This window comes from Dama dama, chromosome 9 (assembly GCF_033118175.1).
Source record: "Dama dama isolate Ldn47 chromosome 9, ASM3311817v1, whole genome shotgun sequence".
Lineage (NCBI taxonomy): Eukaryota > Metazoa > Chordata > Mammalia > Artiodactyla > Cervidae > Dama > Dama dama.
In genome coordinates, this window is record NC_083689.1 from 72,304,658 (window position 1) to 72,327,719 (window position 23,062).

At 39.8% G+C, this 23,062-nt stretch overlaps 1 protein-coding gene across 5 annotated transcripts in view; it reads right to left on the reverse strand.

Moving 5' to 3' along the window:
- The window catches only part of EBF1 (EBF transcription factor 1), a 410,418-nt gene that overhangs the window by 95,172 nt on the left and 292,184 nt on the right, over positions 1-23,062 (reverse strand). For 3 of the 5 annotated variants that reach the window (XM_061151851.1, XM_061151849.1, XM_061151847.1), the window contains one exon: positions 13,477-13,610. In XM_061151851.1, coding sequence (XP_061007834.1) covers positions 13,477-13,610 — 134 coding nt within the window. The remainder of the gene's footprint in view (positions 1-13,476; positions 13,611-23,062) is intronic. The other 2 variants (XM_061151850.1, XM_061151848.1) reach the window with 1 other exon arrangement.

The window sequence follows — 23,062 nt, forward strand, 5'->3', positions numbered from 1 at the left end:
TGGTTTGAAAGTATACAATGGGCTCTTTCTCCAGGCTTGTTTTTCTACATTCAGTCAAGAAGGAACATCATTCCCTAGTTGGGCTTGGCTTAGGGTCATGGGTTGCTGCTTTCTTTGTTTGCAAATTAAAATATAAAAGAAAAAGAAAGGCCAGATACATCTTTGGAAGGGGTTGAGTGTTTGTCATCAAAGTTGGCCATTTGCAGGGCACAATCTCACCTGCAAAGATTTAGGAATTAGGAATGAAAAACACAAGAACCAAAAGGGAGAGTAGCAAGCTGTGAATTCACCTTTCACCAAAAAGTCTTTCAGGTTCTTGCGGAGTTCTAAGAAAAGGATATCAAAGCTGCAAGACACTAAAGAGTGACTCATTCTAATGTGCTTGGGTGGTATAGTTCCTGTCTGCATCCCATTTACAGTGATCCTTGCACATATATTCAGTAATTCCCAATTTAACACGTGCCTCCAGGAAGTGAGCTCTGCAGAAAACCGAAGCCAATCCCCTTAAACACTGTGCTTTCACTGAGATCTTTCGAGGACGTGTTATACACATCTTGCCATTTCAGACAGAAGATACTGAATATAATTGCCTTCTCTTTCTTGATTACTCAGGGTCACTGTCATTATGAACAGTCATTAATGTGCAGCACAGTAATATAGTTCTGCATCTGCTTTTTAGGTTTTCCTTTCCTGCCCTTGACATTAAGCTGTCACTTCTGCTGTCAACGAGCCTTCTTCTAACAACCGCCTATACTTTGCTCCTTCTAATTTGCTATGTCCTGGGAAAACACATAACACAGTTTGTTTAAAATTCATGTTCTGGTCACCTCAAAGTTTGTTATTTTATTTATCTTTTTTTCTTGTTGTTTTTTGCTCACTTCCGGTTTCATGCTGAATTTTGGAGAGTTGCAATGACTACAACAATCTTCTCTGGGTCAATGGGGTTACACTACATTCTTTTTAGATGGTTAAAAGATAACTCTAGAGTCAAATGGATTTTGGTTCAAGACCAGGTTTTGCAAATTACCAGTTGTGGGATCTTCTGAAAGTCACTCAAGCTCTCTGGATTCAGCTTCATTGTCTGGGAAGGGGGAGGGGCTAGCTATCTAACTAGTGTTGCTGTTGTTTAGTCACTTAGTCGTGTCTCTTTTGTGGCCCCATGGTTTCCCCTGCCATGGTTTCCCAGGCAACACTACTGAAGTGGGTTGCTATTTTCTTCTCCAGGGGATCTTCCCAACCTAGGGATCGAACCGGCATCTCCTGCAAGTCTCCTACATTTATTATGGGGTTAATTGACTTAACACCTATAATGAGTTTAGGTGAAGGCCTCACATTATCCATCACTTAAAAAGTGTTAGTTTTATTACTACTTAATCCTCACCATAACCAACAGATTTACACTAAGGTATTTATGTGCATCCTTATTGCACAATAAATATACCTAAATATAAGCTACCTAATTATACCTGTATTAACAAAATCTAAACTACAGTCTATCTGGTACTGACACTATGATGCAGCATTGAATATAACAGTTTCTAAAAAATAGCATTTGTTTGCTTGAATGAATGAAAGACTGAAAGAAAGTAGTGTCATTCAATACTATTTGGTATAAATTAATGCCTCTAACATGTAAGGCTCTGTGCTAGACACTGTAGGGGACTAAGCTGAATTCAGCATGGATCCTGCCTTCAAGGCAGAGAGCAGCCTCTTAAATCAGAATAATTAAGGCAGGAAGTGATAAGGAACATAAGATGGTACAGATAAGTGCATTAGGAATTTAGAAAGAAGAGAAAATACTTTATATCTAGAGTTGTGAGGGAAGACTTCACGGACAAAAAAAAAATGGTTTGGGGGATCTTAAAGGGCAGAAGTATCTGGGCACAGAAAAGAGGGAAAGGCATCGTGGAAGGAGGAATGGGATAAACAAGAGCACAGGGTAGGGAAATTAATGCAGGCATAAAGAGCTGCAAACAACTCATTGTGATTGCAGCAGAAGTTAAGATGAATGGCGGGTTAGGATGCAGAGAAGAAAGGTCAAAGCGTTACATGGCTGTGCTTGAATCCCAAACGACGGCATCATGGCTTTAGGAAATAGGAAACCAGTAAGGCTGCATCAGGGGGAAGATTTCAGCTCAGATCATCAGGGAGCCATTCCAGCAGCAAGCAATGAGCACATGGATGAAATGAGCACAACGCTATATAAATATCGATTTCCTTCACTAAAGTCACAAGACTACATCCAGGTGTGAATTCTGTCCTTAATTCTTATTAAAATTAGAAATGCATCACACTTTGGGTTTTTCCTTTTTTAAGTTACATATGTGTATGTTTTGAATGCACTGTAAACAAATAACTGAAAATGTCAACCTAAAGGAGTTTTTAACTATCTCATAATTATCAACATAGATGATAGATTTAAAATGCCCTAGTCATTAACAATAACCATACAGACTAAAGCATTTTAAAGAATAAGTTGAGCATGTTTGTAACTATGTGATTATATTAAAAAGACCATTAGGCTATTTTTACATTGTTTTAAATATGCTGACTCATTTAGAAATCATTCCCTATAAGATAAGTTGAACTTGAAAGGTATTCATCAGAGTTATACTCAAAGTTTGATATAAGTGATTCACAGTGCTCTTTTTATTCTTAATGAATGAAGTGTAAAACTTGGCATTAAACATCTGCCTCCTAATGATCAATAACTATATGTGGAATATAGAGTTGGCAACTTATATATTTAGGAAAAAGTAGGCAACTAGGAATTATTTAAAGCCTGTGCATTTAATAAACTTTGAATTAAACTTATACCTGTAAGCTTCAATATATGTAAAATAAATGACATAGCTATTTACACTGTACCCTATTTATATTATAAATTTTTGAAAGAGATGATATTTGAGACAATGTCTTTCTCCACCTTTCTTAATTTTCTTTTTGATTTTAGTGGAATTGTATCTCATATAAATGTGTTATATATAATAGTCATTGGAATGGTAATGCCATCATGCATAAAACTTGGGATGGTTTGGTAAATAAAAGGAAGTCTGGTGGCGCTAGTGGTAAAGAACCCTCCTGCCAACGCAGGAGATGCAAGAGACACAGGTTCAATTGCTGGGTTCAGAAGAACCCCTGGAGAAAGGCATGGCAACCCACTCCAGTATTCTTGCCTGGAGAATCCCATGGACAGAGGAGCCTGGTGAGCTACAGTCCATTAGGTGGCGAAGAGTCAGATGTGACTGAAGCAACTTAGCACATGCACGCGTGCTAAAAAAAAAAAAACAAACAAACTAGGGAAATGTCATGAGAAGCCTTGGTAGAAAAGAAAATTGAATGAGGAGTGCAGCTGGAGTCTGGAGAACTGGGCTAAAACCCCGGCACCAAGTAGCTAAAGTATTCCCAGGGCAAGTCACTGCACCAGTAAGCTCCAGAACCTCTTCTGCCTCACTTTCAAAATAAAAGGGCTGCATCTATGAACTGGAAAGACTCCTCAAAGTCCTCAAAATTTTGTGACTCTGCATGTGGTTCAGTAAAAATCAAGGCCAGATATAAGACCTCAGAAACTTCTAATGGGAACAAGTATGAGTTGTAGTCATTTGTTCTTTGATGTCACAGAGGAGAAAATACCATTTAGTTTTATTTACAACCCTCCCTCTGAGCTATGTGCACAAATGAGAACGGAAAGCAGATATATACACTACTATATGTAAAACAGACAGCTAGTGGGAAGCTTCTGCGTAGCACAGGAAGCTCAGCTGGGTGCTCTGTGATGACTTAGAGGCCGAATGGGAGGGTGGAGGTGGGAGGGAGGCTCAGAGGGAGCGGATGTATGGATACTTATAGCTGATTCACGTTGTACAGCAGAAACTAACAGAGCACTGCAAACCAATTATACTCCAATTAAAAAATAAATAATAAAAAAATTAAAAGAAAGCAGATATGGAAAGGAAGGAAGACAGAAAATAAAAACTGTATTTAAAATCTTATTTTCAAACTTTTGGATTCAAGCAGCAAAATTTCTTCTCAGCCCCACAAGCTGCCATTTACCTAACTAGAATCATCCAGAGGTCTCTCCTGTAGTGGCATCTTTTGCCTTTTCCCTGTCTCTGGGAATGCAGTTGAAGAAAACATCCATCTGGATGATAAAGAAAATGTATGGCCCTTGGATGAGGCTAATCAGTTCATACAGTGATGTAACTCTGACTTCTCCCATCTGAGATAAATGGTCCTGGCAATCTTTAAATATAGCTGTCCTACAAAATCACATGGCATCTAATGCCAAGTGTACATGGACTAAAACCAGCTGCAAAATATGAGTGAATTTCTGTTCAGAGCCTTGCAGCATTAAACAAGAATGGCTCCAAACATTGTTAGTCTAATCTGAATAATACTCTGCAAATATTTCATATTTACTTTTATCTACTCCAGCCCAATCACTTCATGACTGGGTTGCATGACTTTACTTCATTAACATGAAATCCACATGGACTTCGGCCACTGTTAACATATTTTCCTATAAGCTGATTCCTGGGGGGAGAAAAGGGTTCTGTGGTCACAAGAAACACCTGGAGGCAAATTTGGCCTTGGAGTACAGAAGGAAGCAGGGCAAAGGCTAATAGAGTTTTGCCAAGAGAATGCACTGGTCATAGCAAACACCCTCTTCCAACAACACAAGAGAAGACTCTACACACGGACATCACCAGATGGCCAACACAGAAATCAGATTGATTATATTCTTTGCAGCCAAAGATGGAGAAAGTCTACACAGTCAGAAAAAAACAAGACCAGGAGCTGACTGTGGCTCAGATTATGAACTCCTTATTGCCAAATTTAGACTTATATTGAAGAAAGTAGGGAAAACCACTAGACCATTCAGGTATGACCTAAATAAAATTCCTTATGATTATACAGTGGAAGTGAGAAGTAGATTTAAGGGACTAGATCTGGTAGACGGAGTGCCTGATGAACTATGGATGGAGGTTCATGACACTGCAGAGGAGACAGGGATCAAGACCATCCCCAAGAAAAAGAAATGCAAAAAAACAAAATGGCTGTCTGAGGAGGCATTGAAAATAGCTGTGAAAAGAAGAGAAGCAAAAAGCAAAGGAGAGAAGGAAAGATATACCCATCTGAATGCAGGGTTCCAGAGAATAGCAAGGAGAGATAAGAAAGCCTTCCTCAGTGATCAGTGCAAAGAAATAGAGGAAAACAACAGAATGGAAAAGACTAGAGATCTCTTCAAGAAAATTAGAGATACCAAGGGAACATTTCATGCAAAGATGGGCTCAATAAAGGACAGAAATGGTATGGACCTAACAGAAGCAGAAGATATTAAGAAGAGATGGCAAGAATACACCGAAGAACTGTACAAAAAAGATCTTCACGACCTAGATAATCAAAATGGTGTGATCACTCACCTAGAGCCAGACATCCTGGAATGTGAAGTCAAGTGGGCCTCAGGAAGCAACACTACGAACAAAGCTAGTGGAGGTGATGGAATTCCGGTTGAGCTATTTCAAATCCTTAAAGATGATGCTATGAAAGTGCTGCACTCAATATGCCAGCAAATTTGGAAAACTCAGCAGTGGTCACAGGACTGGAAAAGGTCAGTTTTCATTCCAATCCCAAAGAAAGGCAATGCCAAAGAATGCTCAAACTACTGCACAATTGCACTCATCTCACATGTTAGTAAAGCAATGCTCAAAATTCTCCAAGCCAGGCTTCAGCAGTACGTGAACCATGAACTTCTAAATGTTCAAGCTGGTTTTAGAAAAGGCAGAGGAACCAGAGATCAAATTGCCAACATCCGCTGGATCATTGAAAAAGCAAGAGAGTTCCAGAAAAATATCTATTTCTGCTTTATTGACTATGCCAAAGCCTTGGACTATGTGGATCACAATAAACTGTGGAAAATTCTGAAAGAGATGGGAATACCAGACCACCTGACCTGCCTCTTGAGAAATCTGTATGCAGGTAAGGCAGCAGCAGTTAGAACTGGACATGGAACAACAGACTTGATCCAAATAGGAAAAGGAGTACGTCACGGCTGTATATTGTTACCCTGCTTAGTTAACTTATATGCAGCGTACATCATGAGAAACGCTGGGCTGGGTGAAGCACAAGCTGGAATCAAGATTGCCAGAAGAAGTATCAATAACCTCAGATATGCAGATGACACCACCCTTGTGGCAGAAAGCAAAGAAGAACTAAAGAGCCTCTTGATGAAAGTGAAAGAGGAGAGTGGAAAAGTTGGCTTAAAGATCAACATTCAGAAAACTAAGATCATGGCATCTGGTCCCATCACTTCATGGGAAATAGATGGGGAAACAGTGGAAACAGTGGCTGACTTTATTTTGGGGGGCTCCAAAATCACTGCAGATGGTGATTGCAGCCATGAAATTAAAAGACACTTACTCCTTGGAAGAAAAGTTATGACCAACTTAGACAGCATATTAAAAAGGAGAGATATTACTTTGCAGACAAAGGTCCGTCTAGTCAAGGCTATGGTTTTTCCAGTGGTCATGTACGGATGTGAGAGTTGGACTATAAAGAAAGCCAAAGAATTGATGCTTTTGAACTGTGGTGTTGGAGAAGACTCTTGAGAGTCCCTTGGACTGCAAGGAGATCCAACCAGTCCATCCTAAAGGAGATCAGTCCTGAGTGTTCATTGGAAGGTCTGATGTTGAAGCTGAAACTCCAATACTTTGGCCACCTGATGCAAAGAGCTGACTCATTGGAAAAGACCCTGATGCTGGGAAAGACTGAAGGCAGGAGGAGAAGGGGATGACAGAGGATGAGATGGTTGGATGGCATCACTGACTCAATGGACATGAATTTGGGTGGACTCCGGGAGGTGGTGATGGACAGGGAAGCCTGGCGTGCTGTCATCCTAGGGGTCGCAAAGAGTCAGACACAACCGAGCAACTGAAATGAACTGAACTTGGTCACAAAGTTTGGTACATGCAGCATACTATGTTTTAAATAGTCAAATGCATGTAAGTACCTCAAAAGCTCTAAAACAAGACCAACTGAATTTATCAGACTCCACATTTCTCAAATTTGGGCTTCCCTGATAGCTCAGGAGAAGAGAAGGATACCCACTCCAGTATTCTTGGGCTTCCCTTGTGGCTCAACTGGTAAAGAATCCACCTGCAATGCAGGAGACCTGGGTTCGAGCCCTGGGTTGGGAAGATCCCCAGGAGAAGAGAAAGGCTACACACTCTAATATTCTGGCCGGGAGAATTCCAAGTCCATGGGGTCACAAAGAGTTGGACACAACTTTGTGACTGAACACCAAGTAACTACCTTAAGCTGTATAAATTCTCTCCGATTTTTCAATGACTAATTAAAAGGACTCTGAGAGCCTCAGAGTCCACCACAGAGACCACCTGGAAGGACTAGAAACCTGATTGATTATTCAAGCAGTCTACTTCTAACTATACTATTCTCTCTGCCTTCTAGAACCTTGCCTAGAATTTTAAACCACAAATTTAACTCTGCATTGCATAAATATGCAAGTCTCTAAGTTGCTACATGAGAGCAAGCTGTCTTTCTGAATAAAATACCAGGTCCCACAAAGCCTAACATTAATTATCCACAGTACCCACCCCAGTGTTAGATACCAGCAGGCAAGCCAACCAGTACTCATTGTTTAGAAGTTAGAAAGATATGAAAAATTGAACAATTAGCTCTACAAACCAGTAGCAGGAGCCCCTCCCTCCTCCTAATCACAGGGTGATAGAAAAGCAAAACAACAAAATACATCTGTATTCAAGAAAAAACTGAACGCATCTTAGCACACATCAACCCTGTTGGTTTTTCTGGTTTTATATGTAAAATACTAAAAAGAATTTTTTTTTAGTCTTCTGGGGTAAAACGTATTAAGGAGTACCAAAGTATCAGTAAAATAATTTGCTTTGTAAAAAGAGAGAGAAGAGAAAGGGCCAGAAGCAATAAGGAAGAGTAACAAAGATGGTGGACCACATTCACAAGAATGCCATGTAGTTCACCCCAAACTCAGGAGTTCGCAGAAGGCAGCCCTGAGTTGGGAGCAGTAGGCTGCCACCTTTCTCCTTCCAACCCTCAGGGGGCAATCAGTGAGCTAAACTGAATTACTCATTTGCAAAAGATTGGGCTGGAAGGGAATGGGCACCGATGAGGGTAAATTAAGCCAGTCCTATTTTCTCTGGCTCTTTTTTAAATTCTTTAGCTAAAAACAGTCTCCAAATTATAGCATCAGCTGCTAATCTAAAATGTTATCTCCCTGTCCTGGCCCACCAGCCTGCTTCCTGAGTGCTTTGGGCTACAGAGTGAGGAAATGGAGAAGAGAGAGAAGTCTACTTAAAATTAAAGGTACTAGATTTCAGAGGTGGCATAACCTCAAGAGACAATGTGACCAGGGACAAAGACTTTGGACAGATCAGGGTCCTAGAAAAGAGGCCCAGACAGGTTACCTGTCTTAAATATATAAGTAACTTACTCACTTATATGGAATAAGCAGGAGGTTGTCTTCTGCCTCTAACACAAAGCACATACTCTTCTAAAGGCAAACTCTCCCTATATGTCAATGGCTCCACTCACAAATTTATACAACTAGAAAACAAAAGGGTGCTCTTACTTCTGATCCTCTACATGACATGAGTAGCTTACCTTGGGAGGTGATAGTGACTATTAAGATACTGTCCAGCATAAGGCATCAATGGCAAGTCCACCCTGGTCTGATATGGTAAAAACAAAACAAAACAAACAAAAAAAAAACCCTAAGGCAAACATTTTGGCATAGGCTAAATCATGAGAGTTGGACCATAAAGAAGGCTGAGTATCCTTGAAGAACTGATGCTTTCGAACTGTAGTGCTGGAGAAGACTCTTGACAGTCCCTTGGACATCAAGGACAAGTCCCAAGGACAAGGAGATCAAACCAGTCAATTCTAAAGGAAATCAACCCTGAATATTCATTGGAAGGACTGATGCTGAAGCTCCCATACTTTGGTCACTTGATGCAAAGAACCAACTCACTGGAAAAGATCCTGATTCTGGGAAAACTGAGGGCAAGAGAAGGAGGGCGAGAAGAAGAGATGGTTGAATGGCATCACTGACTCAATGGACATGAGTCTGAGCAAACTCTGGGATATAGTGAAGGACAGGGAAGCCTGGTGTGCTGTAGTTCATGGGGTCGCAAACAGCTGGACACAACTTAGTGACTTAACAAATCGTGGACAGTTAAAAGTGAGCTCAGGAGTTGGACTGTATGGATTCACATCTCATCTCCAGCACTTGATAACTGGACAGCTTATTTAATTTCCCCAAGTTCAATTTCCCCATCAGTAAAATGAGAACATGCTGCACACGTGAGCTGTCACCATGTTCACAAAGAGCCTTAGCAAACACTTAGCATAGTACCAGGCAGGGACTAAGTGCTCAATGAATGCTAGCTAATACTAGTCCTATTCTACTTTCATAGATATCTTCTCTTAATATTCACAGTTATCAAGCTTTGATTCTACTCAGTGGAAGCATGGAGACATGGCCCCCAGTTTTTTGTCCCTACCAGAATAAAAGGCGCCTACTTTTGAAAGTGAAAGTGAAGTTGCTCAGTCGTATCCGACTCTTGCCTACCAGGCTTCTCCGTCCATGGGATTTTCCAGGCAAGTGAACTGGAGTGGGTTGCCATTTCCTTCTCCAAAATAAAAGGCACATACTTTAATACTGACCAAAAACAGCCACAATTACTACTACTGTTGCTGTTACTACTCCTACTACTGTACCACCTGGATTACTGTGCATGTCTTTTTTCTCTTCTTTCTGTCCTTTGCTCTCAAAATTCCACCCACATGCTCTCTCATTAACTTGGGCTTGTATTTCCTTTGTAGAAACATACATTGTGGTTCAAATCCCATCTCTAGCACTATCTGTCTGTTTGACGGTGGGTAAGTTTCTGAACCTCTCTGACACTCGGTTTACTTATATGTCTCTAACATAAGGCTATAAAAAGGGTTGAATAACATAATATTCATAAAGATCTTATACATGAAAGCCCTCAGTACATGTGAGCCATTTCTCAATTTCTCATCAGTATACGGTAGATTGAGGGTCTTGGAACAGTACCAGAGTCTCTCCCTGCACTAAAAAAGGGAGAGCATTATATTTGTCAAATAGCCTGTATGAAAATCTACATTTATAAATAGTTTAGCATATTTATAAAAAGTTCACCTCTGCAAGACTCATTTTTCTAAATGTCAGGACCATCATGATGATAATAGCCCAAATTAAAGTCCTCCACCCAGACACTCAACTGCTCATGCTGCAGGGGATTTATCTGCTAAAACCTGGCTTCCCAGGTGGCACAGTGGTAAAGAATCCACCTGCAATCCAGGAGGTACAAGAGATGCAGGTTTGATCCCTGGGTTGGGAAGACCCCCTGGAGAAGAAAATGGCAGTCCACTCCAGTATTCTTGTCTGGAGAATTCCATGGACAGAGAAGCCTGGTAATGTGAAGAGCTGGATGCGACTGAGCACCGCACATCTGCTAAAGATATCCGGACACAACATAGTGGGCTTTCACCAGGAAAGGGTTATAGCTGATTTATGATAGAGCCACAAATAAGAGCAGCTTGGGAGAAGGAGGTGGGCAAAGAAAGTCAATGTACCCCCCACCCTCACCTCCCAACTGGACCCCCAGATCCACTGCAAGGGGCTTCTGGTATAAGCAAGGCAAGGAGGGAGGAGGAGGAGGACAAAGGTATCGCCTCAATGGATGTTCCTTTTCGTGATGTGCATTGATTTTGTTTATGGAAACAGATTCTTTAAAGCAATTTTGGGCTTCCCTGTGGCTCAGTTGAAAAAGAATCCGCCTGCAACGTGGGAGACCTGGGTTTGGTCCCTGTGTTGGAAGATCCCCTGGAGGAGGGAAAGACTACCCACTCCACTTCTGGCCTAGAGAATTCCATGGACTGTAGTCCATGGGATCGCAAAGAGTGGGACACAACTGAGCGACTTTCACTTTCTTTCTTTTAAAGCAATTTAGATAAACCTAAGTTAGAATTTAACCTCCCTTTTCTGTTTCCAAAAGAGGACAAGAAAGTAGGGGAACCAAGAGGAAACTGGGGGACCTGGACAAGGTGGAGGAACAAATGAATAATTTCCTGATGTGCACCACATCCAACATAGTACGCCTGGCCTCAGACAGGCACAAGCTTGTAAAAGAAGCATCACACTAACCTCACTTACTCTCAGGGTCAAAAATACTACTGATTTGAGCCCCACCTCTCAAGCTTCACTGTGGCTACTGTGGTCTGGATAAAAAAGTTCATGTTCTGTTTACTCTTCCCCTCTCACAAGGTCCAGGACAAGCAACAGAATGAGAGAGAGGAAGGGATGAAGACACAGCCTACGGGACCCGGGAAAGGTCGTCCTTGTGAGCACCCCTGCCTCCAGCAGCAATGAAGGCACCAACCTGCAAGCAACATACACCAAGTACATGGAGCTTCTAATTTTACAACCCAAGGTTTCCAACAAAGAAGGGGTGCAGCGGCCAGGGGAGTGCAGTTCACCTTCATGTGTGGCATGTTTCAACTTGACAACAATCCGTTTGGTGGATTGGGAAGTTCATCCCCGATTCCACTCTCAGGGAGCCTTGATTCTCTGAGCCAGGCTTGCTGCTTGTCACCCATGTGGGAAATACAGATGCAGTGGCAGCGTGGGCTGGCAAGGGGCTTGCCAGAGTGGGTTCTTGGCAGTGAGATACGTATACAGAAGGCTTAAAAGAAGGGCAAGCTCTGCTTTGGAAAGATAAATGCACTCAGCCAGCACAGTCTTAACTTTTTGCTTATCTCTGGGGCCCCTCTAAAGAGAAAACACAATACAAATATCTGGATGAGCTAAACAATGGTGTAATGGGAGAGCAACCAGGAATGGAGACAGAAAACCTGCGTTTTCTGTCCATATAACTCCAGTTCTGCTACTGAGTCCTTTGTATGGCTACATACCTATCACTAACACTCCATGGGCTCTGGATGGCTGCTTTTGGCTTATGTAGTTAAATATATATAATTATCATATTATATAAAATATAATTATATTATTACATATTACACGTATATGTATAATATATATGTATGTGTGCAACATATATGTTGCTGTTTAGTCACTAAGTTGTGTCTAACTCTTTTACGACCCCATGGACTATAACTTGCCAGGCTCCTCTGTCCATGGGATTTCCCAGGCAAGAATATACTGGAATGTGCTGCCATTTCCTCCTCCAGGGGATCTTCCTGACCAACCCAGGGATCAAACTCACATCTCTTGCAAGTTTTCTCCATTGGTAGGCAGATTCTTTACCACTGAGCCACCAGGAAAGCATATATATATATATATATGCTTAGACTCTCTCTCTCACTATATTTATATATATATATATATATATATATATATATATATATATATATATATATATATATAATCTAAGCCTCAGTATCCTTATCAAGAAAAGATACATACTAAGAGTATTTACTTTGTGATGTAAAGGGAAGATTAAGATAATCTATGTCAAGGGCTCAGCACAGTGCCTAGTGTATAGTAAGTCTCAACAAAGTTTAGTCATCCTTTGACCACTTGTAAAGCATGTAAGATATAAGTGAGCTCAACGGTATCTTGCAGCCCTAGCACTATTTTTATTCTAAACTTTGGAGAGAGAAAAGAAAACAGGATCTGGGCATGCTGGCTAAGAAATCAAGTTTCAGTATTTAGAAAACAAAGGCAGGTCTGCCATGCCTTCTACAGAACGGTGATATCATGTTTTGTAATTTGAGATAACATTGATTACTGCCAGGCAAGTCAACTGGCAAATTAAAATAATGATCACAATGCTTGGAAAGTACTGCAAAATTGGAGCATAGTCATTTTCATATGGTTGAAGATCCATATTGAGATGCTTGGGAGGTTTTAAATTCCTAGGGCATGAAAGAGCCCTGAGTTAGTCTAGGTTCCCCTGGCAAACCACTCACTCTTTGATGAAGAGTCATTGAGTAAGTCAAGAACCACCTACACCTAGATTATTACTGTCATGAATGGTGATCATTAAAGATGGATGTATACTTGTAGACTCCATCTGCAAGTGTTCACAAATTACTACCTTGTTACAGGAGTTTGCCTATATATATATATTTGTGAATGTGTACCTCCTTTCCAAATCCCAGTACACAATAGGACCTCCACACCATGGCCTGCCCATGTAGACAAATGACAAAATTCTCCTGGGGCTGATGGACCAGTGGGTGGAAGTCATTCCAACAGAAAGTGATGTCTCCTGGTAAACCCAACCCATCTTTCCTAGTTTCCAGAGTTCTGCAGACTGGAGCTGGCCCTCCCAGACTGGCCCCACAAAATTCTATACACTCTATTAGAAATTCAAGTGTAGACAGTATCCTCAACTAGACCAAGCTATTAGATATTAATGCTCAGACAACACCTACCTCACTCCAGACCAGCATGGTACCGAATATGACCTGTAACCCATCAAAGAAATTGTCCCCTATGATGATCACAGTCGCACCTCCTGTCGTCCATCCTTCACTCGGGCTGATGGCTTTGATACAGGGAGTAGCTGCTTTTCAACACACATGAAAAAGAGAAGGAGTCTGCTGTTAGAACCAAGCTTTAATGATGGGAGACTTGAGAAAAAGAAAAAAAAAAATCTTTTATCTTTTCATGAACAGAAAGTCCCTCAAGATCTCAGCCATTTCCTAGTCACGTTAGGACCTGAAACTTCATGGTGCAATTTCAGTTTTTAAAAGCATTTCTTTTTTTGTTTCTATTAAGATACAGATATTTTCACCCAAATCTTTTTCAAACCTGAAATCTTATGAAATAAAACATAGAAGCAAAATTTTTTAATGAAATGTTAAAGATTTTTTTTCATGGGTGACATTTTGGAATATACTAGAAACCTTAGAGAATTGCTTAATAATTAAATATATCTCCTGAAAAGAAAACTCATAGATTTTTAGATAAACAGTCATGTCCAATGGGAAGGGAAGAAAGAGAGGAGACTGGAAGAGAACACCATTCTTGTTCCATGCCTTCTGTCTGTACCACTAGTGGAGCAATACTCCTGAATAAAAACCATTACATCTTTTGCAATAAATGTCATGGATCCCATTTTATAGATGCAAAGTATGCAGGTCATTCAGGGTGAATTATGTAACCAAATGGCTGAGTCAGGGCTGAACCACAGAAAGTCCCATGACCTTTGCTTGGTTGTCATTCCCAGGCATAAAACCCAAGAACTGGCTTTTTCAAAACTTCCTATCTCCTTTCTTTCCATTATAAATGGCCCTTGGAGATGGGAAATAATTTGCAAATACTGGGATTCCAGACTGGAGGTGGTTTGCCCGATGAGCATGGCGTGCTTTCAACAGAATTACTGGGCATAAAAGAAATCTCTCAGGGAGTACTTTCGTGCCACTGAGAATTGTTAGCTCCACAATGCCATGCTGCTATTTCATGATCACTTTTATGAGCAAGAACAAAGCAAAATTCTAAAGCAAAGGAGATTCTGTGTAAGGAGAGAAAATGAGACCCTCTTCTTTAATAAAAAGTGTATTAAGTACTCCAGACTGACTTTCCAAGTGTTGAAACCAATGAGAGCACCAGTTAATTTTAACGGGAAAAGACTGGCAAAAAATTACTGGACTTTGTCAAATTTGGCAAAATGTCATGCTTCAACTTTTGCAAGAAGAAAAGAAAATATGAAGCCCAGCCCTAAGGGACCATGGCTCACGTGCCACCATACAAACAAGTAGAATAGGTTTGATTTTGAGTCAAATTAATCTTATAAAAATTGCACAGAGAAATTTGGAAATATCCAAACTAAACATTTCCTGTTGGCTGAACTCATAGCAGTACATTTACAGCTAACACTGGGCAGTCCAGATGCCTTTTCTCTCCTCCACTTTCTCCCAAAAACAAAATAATTAATCAAAGAAATGTAAATGATTCATGGCTTGAAAATGCTTGTTCAATTTTTAACACTCATAAAGGTTGTGGATCAATGTTTCACAGGCATAGGACTTTTTCATAAAATTTTCCTTTAAAAGTAACCATGTTTAAATGCATGATTGAGTACTCCCAAACCAATGGTAGAACATGATGTATGATCCCAAACAATTTATAAGAGACATAAACTACATTCAACAACTATATAAAATTCTTAAAATATTAACAGTTTGGACACATTCTAGTTAATATCTCAAAATCTTAATTCTTAATTTCTAACTCATTATAAGTATACAGTTGCTAGAGTGGAATAGAAAAGGTATTACTATATCCTTAGATACTTCTGAGAAGAATAGAACATTGATTTTACTGAACTGGTCCTGAAAGAGTCTCTCTGATGGCAAAGTGTGGAATCCAATGGTATCATTAAACTCTGACTCTGTGATTGCCCTCATTAACCAAAAAATAATCTTGGTGCTTATTACCTGTATTAGTTTAAGGATTTCTTCTGAGTTTTTATTTAAATTTTATTTTATTCACATAAACATATTCTTTTAGTTAAGTATGGGCGCCTCCAGGCTTTCTCATCATTGCACAAGGGTGGCATCTGGGCATGTTAGTGTATCTTTGAGAGTCTCTCCTACAGGCAAAGAAGTTATAATAGCATATGGCCAAGAACTATAGATTTTAGACTTGCACCAGCTTTCTTTTTTCCATTTGCTATTGTAGGATACAGAAGGCATGTAATTGCATATATGTATGGCAACCCACTCCAGTACTCTTGCCTTGAAGATCACATGGACGGAGGAGCTTGGCAGGCTACAGTCCATGGGGTCGCAAAGAGTCAGACACGACTGAGCGACTTCACCTATATATTTATGTATAGATATAAGTACATATATGTATATGTCTATGTGATGTAAGTACATATATGTATAGATGGTGTGCATATATGTTCAAACATTTCCTAAGGAATCTAACAATGTTTTCAACCATTCAGAAACAAAGTTACAGGTCAACTAGTTGGAGATAAATGAGAATCAAGTTAGTAGAGAAAAAGTGGTGAAGAAACAATATATGAAACCATCTTCTTAATTTTTTGGGAGGGAAAAAAAAAGGCTTGGAGGAAGTACTAAAGGAAAAGAGAGGCACCCCTGGGTCCATCCTACCCTTGTGCTCAATACAATCCACTATCCCTGCTGAGAGACGAGGTACTAATCTCAGAACAAGTCAATCGGGCCTCTCTTTATAAGCTGAAACCTCAAAGTTTTCCAGGTATACATGTCTCCTGTACACCTATATCAGAGCCATCTTAAGAGGAGTTATTTGGGAAGCTTCTCTACTCCCCTACTGGGAAGATTAGAGAATCCGTAAAATGCATCCTGGGCTGACCCACTGAGAGAGAGGGCTAAGGAAGGGATGTTACTGGTATTTAGTAACCTGGAGTCAAGAATGCTAAGTATTCAGTAAGACATGAGACAGTCCCCCAAACAAAGAATCCTAAAATGTCAACAATGCAAGGTAGAAGCCACTGTGACTAGCTAAACAGATCAGGCTCAAGAGCAGCTGTGAAGAACTCACAGATCCACACCAGCCAAGGCAAGAAACACAAATGAACACAGCAGCCCAGGGCCTCAGAGCAAGCATGAAATGGCTGGCTGGTGACACCGAATTGGGGAGGCTCCAGCCATTGGTATCCCCACACAGATGCAGTCCCTGGGAGAGCTGGTCTTCTGATCTTTCAAAAGGAACCAGAAGCCCAGATTTTTATGTGAAATTTCCCAGTCTCTAAATGCTGGCAACTAATTCATTTTCTTAATGTGTAGGCCAAACAAAATGTTTATGGATTTAAATTTAACTCATAGGCTGCCATCTTACATTTTTACCCTAGTCACAAACTTCCCAGACTAAAAGCAGCCCAAGAAATACTTTCAATTGTGCCTAAAACTATAGGTACCCAAATGTTCACTGCAGTATTAACTGTGAAAAGCTTAAGTCTAAGTGTCTCCCCTAATAAGGGAGTGATTAAATAAATCATGATATATCCATATATATGATATGTCAAAGGTCATTAGAACAGATGAAAAAATTTCTATAAACTGACATGGAAAGATGTCAAAATATGTTAGTAAGTAAAAAAAAAACAAAAAGCAATTTGTAGCCTAATGAATAGTGTGATTCTGTTCATTATAAAATGATATATATATGCCTATAGGCATGAGCGTGTGCAGTTATGTGTGAACAGGTGTGATAGACAAAGTCTGGAAGGATGTCCAACTATCCCCAGTGGGTCTATATGAAAAAGGAAGGTGACTAGAGAAGAGAGACTCTATTCAACTTTACTCTATAGACAGCTGTATGGTTTGAATTTTTCAGTGAGCACCTACTAAGGTAGTATGTTTTAATTTTTTTAAAAAGTAACACCAGAGCATTTAATTCTGTGAAAGATAAAAGCTGTATGCTTTATAACAAACTGATACTAATTTTTTTAAAGCCCAGATGTACTGACTAACAGACCCTAAGCCTTCCCCCGCCCCTTCTTCACTTTGAGAAAGCTCAGAAGACATCTGCAGCAGCCATGGACTTGTTTTTCTTTCACTCAGGATATCCAGAGAGATACAGAAAGATGACAGTTCATAATAATCACAGTGGATGTATTCAGTGAAACCTGAAGATGAAAAGTCTCATGAAAGAGTTCAACTCAACCCAGGAGTATAATAATCAACACAATTCTATCTCACAGGAAATATTATGGAATAGAGGAGAGGGGTGGATTTGAATACAAAACCACTTTTATTGACCAAATCTTGATTTAATTAATAAAAGACTCTTCCTTCCTCACCAATAAATTTTCACACTCTGGGTATCCACAAGGACAGTAAGCCAATTCCTGGTTCTAAATCTCATTAAAAATATGTCTGGGTATGGTTTTTTTCCCCCCCAAACCTCTCCTCCCACCCCCAACAGCCACCCAAGTAAAGGAGATTTTCCTTCCTTCAAACTATGACAATAACATGATTACACTACCACAGTTTAGCATAATGGCTCTGAAATGCTCGTGGCACATTGCAGAGTTAAAGTGGAAATTATTAGGTAGCTCTTCTTTGTTATAATAATGATCACTCCACAAATAAAAGCTCTTCTCCCAAAGGTACTGCAAGGCACAAAATGCTAATTCTGAAGATTATGTGTGCGCTTTTATTAAATATTACTATGCCCTGCCTGTTTGAGGGCTTCTCTGCTCTGATTGTTTTATGAGTACCATGTTAATGTCATTCCCATCTTACTAGCAGCAGGCACACATTTTAGCGTTTGTATGAGAGTTGATCAAAGGCCACGTGCTGGGGGAATTGCTGAGAAAACATGGACAAGCGATAAAAATCTAACAGATTAATTGGTTTAAATTTCATTTCAGGGTGTTGAACTTTGGCTCGGGACTCTAATACTACACCGTGAGTCAGGGCCTAATTACCAGATTTCCAATTTGCTTCTGAACAATGGTTGTGGTGAGAAGGAAAAGAGAGGGAAGAATGAGAAGAAGGGGGGGAAAAAAAAACATGAAAGAAAGAAATCATTCAGGCTCCAGTACATATTTAACAACTAATGTTCTGTGTGCAGACAATTGCACCAGGGGACATTTGTGCTCACCTGCTCTACTTGCAGAGTATTTATATTTCCTTTCAATAGCCACAGAAGGCAGAAGAAATCATGGATGGCCTCAGCAGTTTCAAATTTTCTGATTTACAGAATCAGTATTACAAGATTCTAATGCCTGCTCTCCCACACTAGAAGTATCAGGCTCTTTATTAGCAGGTAAATTTATAAGCTGGATCGCCCCTCAGCCTCCAATAGAAATGATCTATTTCACTGATAGAAAGGCAGGGCCAGAAGAACCATGTTTACCTCAGGGTTTATGGGTGGCCTTGGGAATAAGGGTTAATTGAGCTCAGAGGTGCCTGCCCATTGAGGTGAATTAGTGGTGTGTGCAGCTATCAACAGGGGCCTGGGGCTGCTCTTACTTTTGCCTCTGAAATCTCTTTGTACCGTGATCAATACCTCTCTTGTTTGGGGTAGCCGAATAGATGACCTGGGTGTAGCATTTACCATCGCTTCTCCCTAAAATGAGGCTTTTGCGACAGTTGATGTCCCATTATAATGAAGTCTCATTAGAGATGTGTTGTTTGGTTCTTTTCTCCATCCCTGTATTTAAATACCACAGGCAAACACTCAGTTGGTAAAAAGTGCAAATCCAGAAAAGTCCTAAACTCATTTAAATCTCAAAATAAAATTTCAGTGAAGGCTATTTTCTATTTCCTTTGTGTATGGTATATTCAAAAATGGAAGCCCTCTTTTTCCAGCATTCTATCCTGTTATCTAGAACTCCCTACTACTGATGAACATTTCTACAGAGCAGATATCGATGCTTACAATGCAGGTGAAGATGCTGGCACCAGCCCTTAATGGCCTCTGAGTAAAGACAGAAAGATGCAATTACGTTAAGTTGATTTTAACATTCAGGGTATTATAGCATCTGAAAATGGGCCAGAGCTCCAGCTGTTCAAATTCCACATTTACCACTCAGTGTGACCTTGAAGCAGTCACTTACCCTAAGTCATCCACTCTAAGCAGCAGTGGTACCACCTCACAGATTCCTGGCAAAATGCAGCAAGTGCCTGCTTGGGTTTTGCTGTTTTACTATGTTCCAGGCACATAGGATTCTAGTTGCTAATATATTAGTTACTGTCATCATCAGTTCCCCACTAACCAGAGTTTATTTACTAGAATACATCATAGTCTCACCATCACAGATCATATAACGTATAATAAAACTTTCCTAGGAACTTTCAACCCAGTGACTTGCTAACATAGCTAAGTTTACTGAGGAGGTGGATTTGGCATCAGTACTTACAAACTAGAATGTTTATTCCTAAGGTTCTCATTTGCCTGGAATGAATATTAATGGCAATCTTTTCAGAAATGAGGAATTAACTTTAATGTTATTATCCCAAATTCTTGAGACTTGGCAGAAAATGTTGCGAAACCCATGAGCTCAGCTCATTTCTGCGGGACACTTGTGACCTCATAAAATCTCAGGCCTTTTTCTCTCGTATTTACTTGATTTTGGTGAGGTTATGCTTGGGCGCAAGACTGTTCCAGAGATGGGGACACAAGGTACCGCCACTTGGACTCAACAAACAGATCATCTGCCCTTCCTGTTTAATTGGACTATTGTTTTGCTGGATTTTCCTTTTTTTTTTTTTTTAGGTGAAATGGTGACTTTCCTGATGGCTCACAGCTCAGCAGCAGCAGCACCTGCATTCTTTGATCCTGACAACCGGTAGCTGTAAGCCAGGGAGGAAGGCAAGTGGAGGGTTTGGCCGGAATGGAAAGCCTGGCCCCGTGAATTTTCACCACATTCAAGAAGCAAATCTATTCAAGTTTCACCCCCTCTCCAAGTGGAAGCCCTAGACACCAGTAGCAGTTACAATGCCTGACCTGAACCCTAGCACCAGAGGGTACAAACTTCACTTTCATAACCTCACCACAGACTCCTAGTCAACTAATAAATAGATATACACATTTGACAGTTCTCTCACTCAAGATGGAAGGTTCTTTGTAACACTTATTAACTTGAGTAACCAAATTTATTTCTGCCTCCTTTCATTTTCTTTAGCAATTGCTTTATGCATTTAAGCATTTTATTGTTTATTAGGGGTTTTTATTTGGTTTGGTTTTGTTATTGGTCTGCATTTACTGCCCTATCCACTAGCATATCTAGATATTACTTGGCAAAGAATCATATACTATATATACAAAAGAGCCTCCCTCCTTCTGTCTCTCCCACCCTCCACCGTGTGTACTTGTGTGTAATGGTATGTTTGTCATTTTGAAGAGAAATGTAACCTATGGTATAGATATTTCTCAACACCAGATGCAATTAAATCTATTAAATATTAAATGAGGAGATCAAGTACTTCAAGTGTTTTTCATTCTTCATTCCACAGTGACTTCTTTCGGCAAGAAAGCCCTTTGCTTTGACAACATTAATGGCTCTCTCAGAAAACAAGTAAAGGAAAGATTCATAGTCACTAGATGGAAACGTAGATCCAATATCCATCTGTATCAAGGCACAGCCCTAACCTGGGGGGTCATTTAGGGGTATCTAAACTTAGTGGAAGAGCTAAGTTCCAAACTATGCCATATGCTAAATACAAAGCAAGCCCAAATTATATCTACTTCCTGTTTGTTTTGCAGATTTCTTATTTTATTCTGACTTTAAAAAATTGCTCAACAATCAGTGGGCACAGATCTGAGCAAGGGAAGGACAGAAATCCTGGTGGAACAATTGTAGTCTGGACATTCCAGGACAAGCACTTTTGGATTTCTGAGTTTGTCTTTGTGATCCAGAGCTCTGTGCAGGTTCACTACACAGGGTTATTTAAAAATTGAGCAGTGAAAAATCTTGACATTTTGATGTACCTGTAACTTCTAAATTGCCCTTGAAAGACTTGCTGAAGGCTTTTTGATTTAATGACACACAACACAGCATTGTTTCATAATATGCAAAAATTGTTTGTTAAAAACACTTTGGAAGCTCAGAATTTTATAACTCAAAGAGATAAGAATATACTGCTTCCCACCTCAAGTTTGATCTGCCAAATCCAAAATTAAAATTGATCTGCCAAATCCATAATTAAAATTGATCTGCCAAATCCAAAATTAAAATGTACAAAATATTAACCCTAGAGGAGCTCGTAGCAAATAATGCCATCAGTTTTTCTTTTTGTTGTTGTTGTTCTGTGATTGTCAGCAATCCCTTTGCAACAGAGAAAAATAATCATGGAGGGTGAGAGAACCCTCAAAATAAATAATTCATGGATCCAATTGTGATATTTGTTGCAACAATAGTAAATTCACTTGCCTCTGATTATACAGTAAGTAAATAACTCTTTTCTTACTGACAAGGAGAACTTTCATGCACAAAATTATTTTTAGCCTAATTCTCCTTATTATCCTACTATAAGAAGTTCTAGATATGAAAGTCTTGGAGGAAAGGGAAATGAAAATAACTTTCCAAAAATGGACACCCAATATTGTGAAAAGAGGAAACAATTTTCAGGTTAAAAAAAAAAAAAAATGTCACTGCTTCTTCATGGAATCCTCAAGTCTTTATTTGCAAGCAATCTCTCTGGGTCTGGAAAATCATAAAGTCAAATATGAGCAAGTCTAGTGGAAAATCTGTGACGCTAATCTTGGCTAGAGCCGTATTTTTAACAGGCCTTGAATGTGTGTGCCGGATTACCCAGATGGTCATACAGGAATCAGCCTGATAGGATTAAACCTTTATACTGAACTCTGCTCCATCTGTTCTCCAAGGTTTGCCTTTCCTTATCTGAATATGAATTTTTATCCTCCTTGTGTCTGGGAGTCAGACTAAATTCAGCATTCAAAGCAGAGATGCGTGCAGATAATTTAACATTTCACTAGTTAATTTCAGTCGATATCAGCTTGGTCTTTTTCTAGTAAACATTTTTGTAAAGAATTTTCCTAAGAAGGAATTTTAAAAGTATGGAGAATCCACGTTCTTTGTTAGAGGGCTTTTCTCCTCCCATTGAATTCTAGGACTTACTCCATTCACTATTCTAATAGGGGTTTATTTACATTGACATTTGCACATAAAGATAGAAAAGGAAGACCTGTGTCCTCTCTCTAGATCCGACTATAAGAAGAGATGACATATAATTCCGACTGGAGACTATATTCGTGTATGTTTTGTTCTTTTTCTCCCTTTCAAGTATTAGTCGATATTTGATAAAATTATCTATAACAGCTGTCTCTATCACGTTCATTAGGTTTTCTATGTTTTTATGGAGGCTTTCTCAGGGTGGAGGTTATAACTCAGCTTCATCTTCAGTGCAACAGGTTGATGTTTGTTTTGCCCTCCTGTGCCTCTATCCCTAGAAGCAGTTAAAGCAGTGAAGTTACTCATTTCTCAGCTGGAAAAGTTGGTTCCGGGCAAGTTGCAAGACAGAGACCAGTAAGTTGCCAATGGGCCAGAGCCTG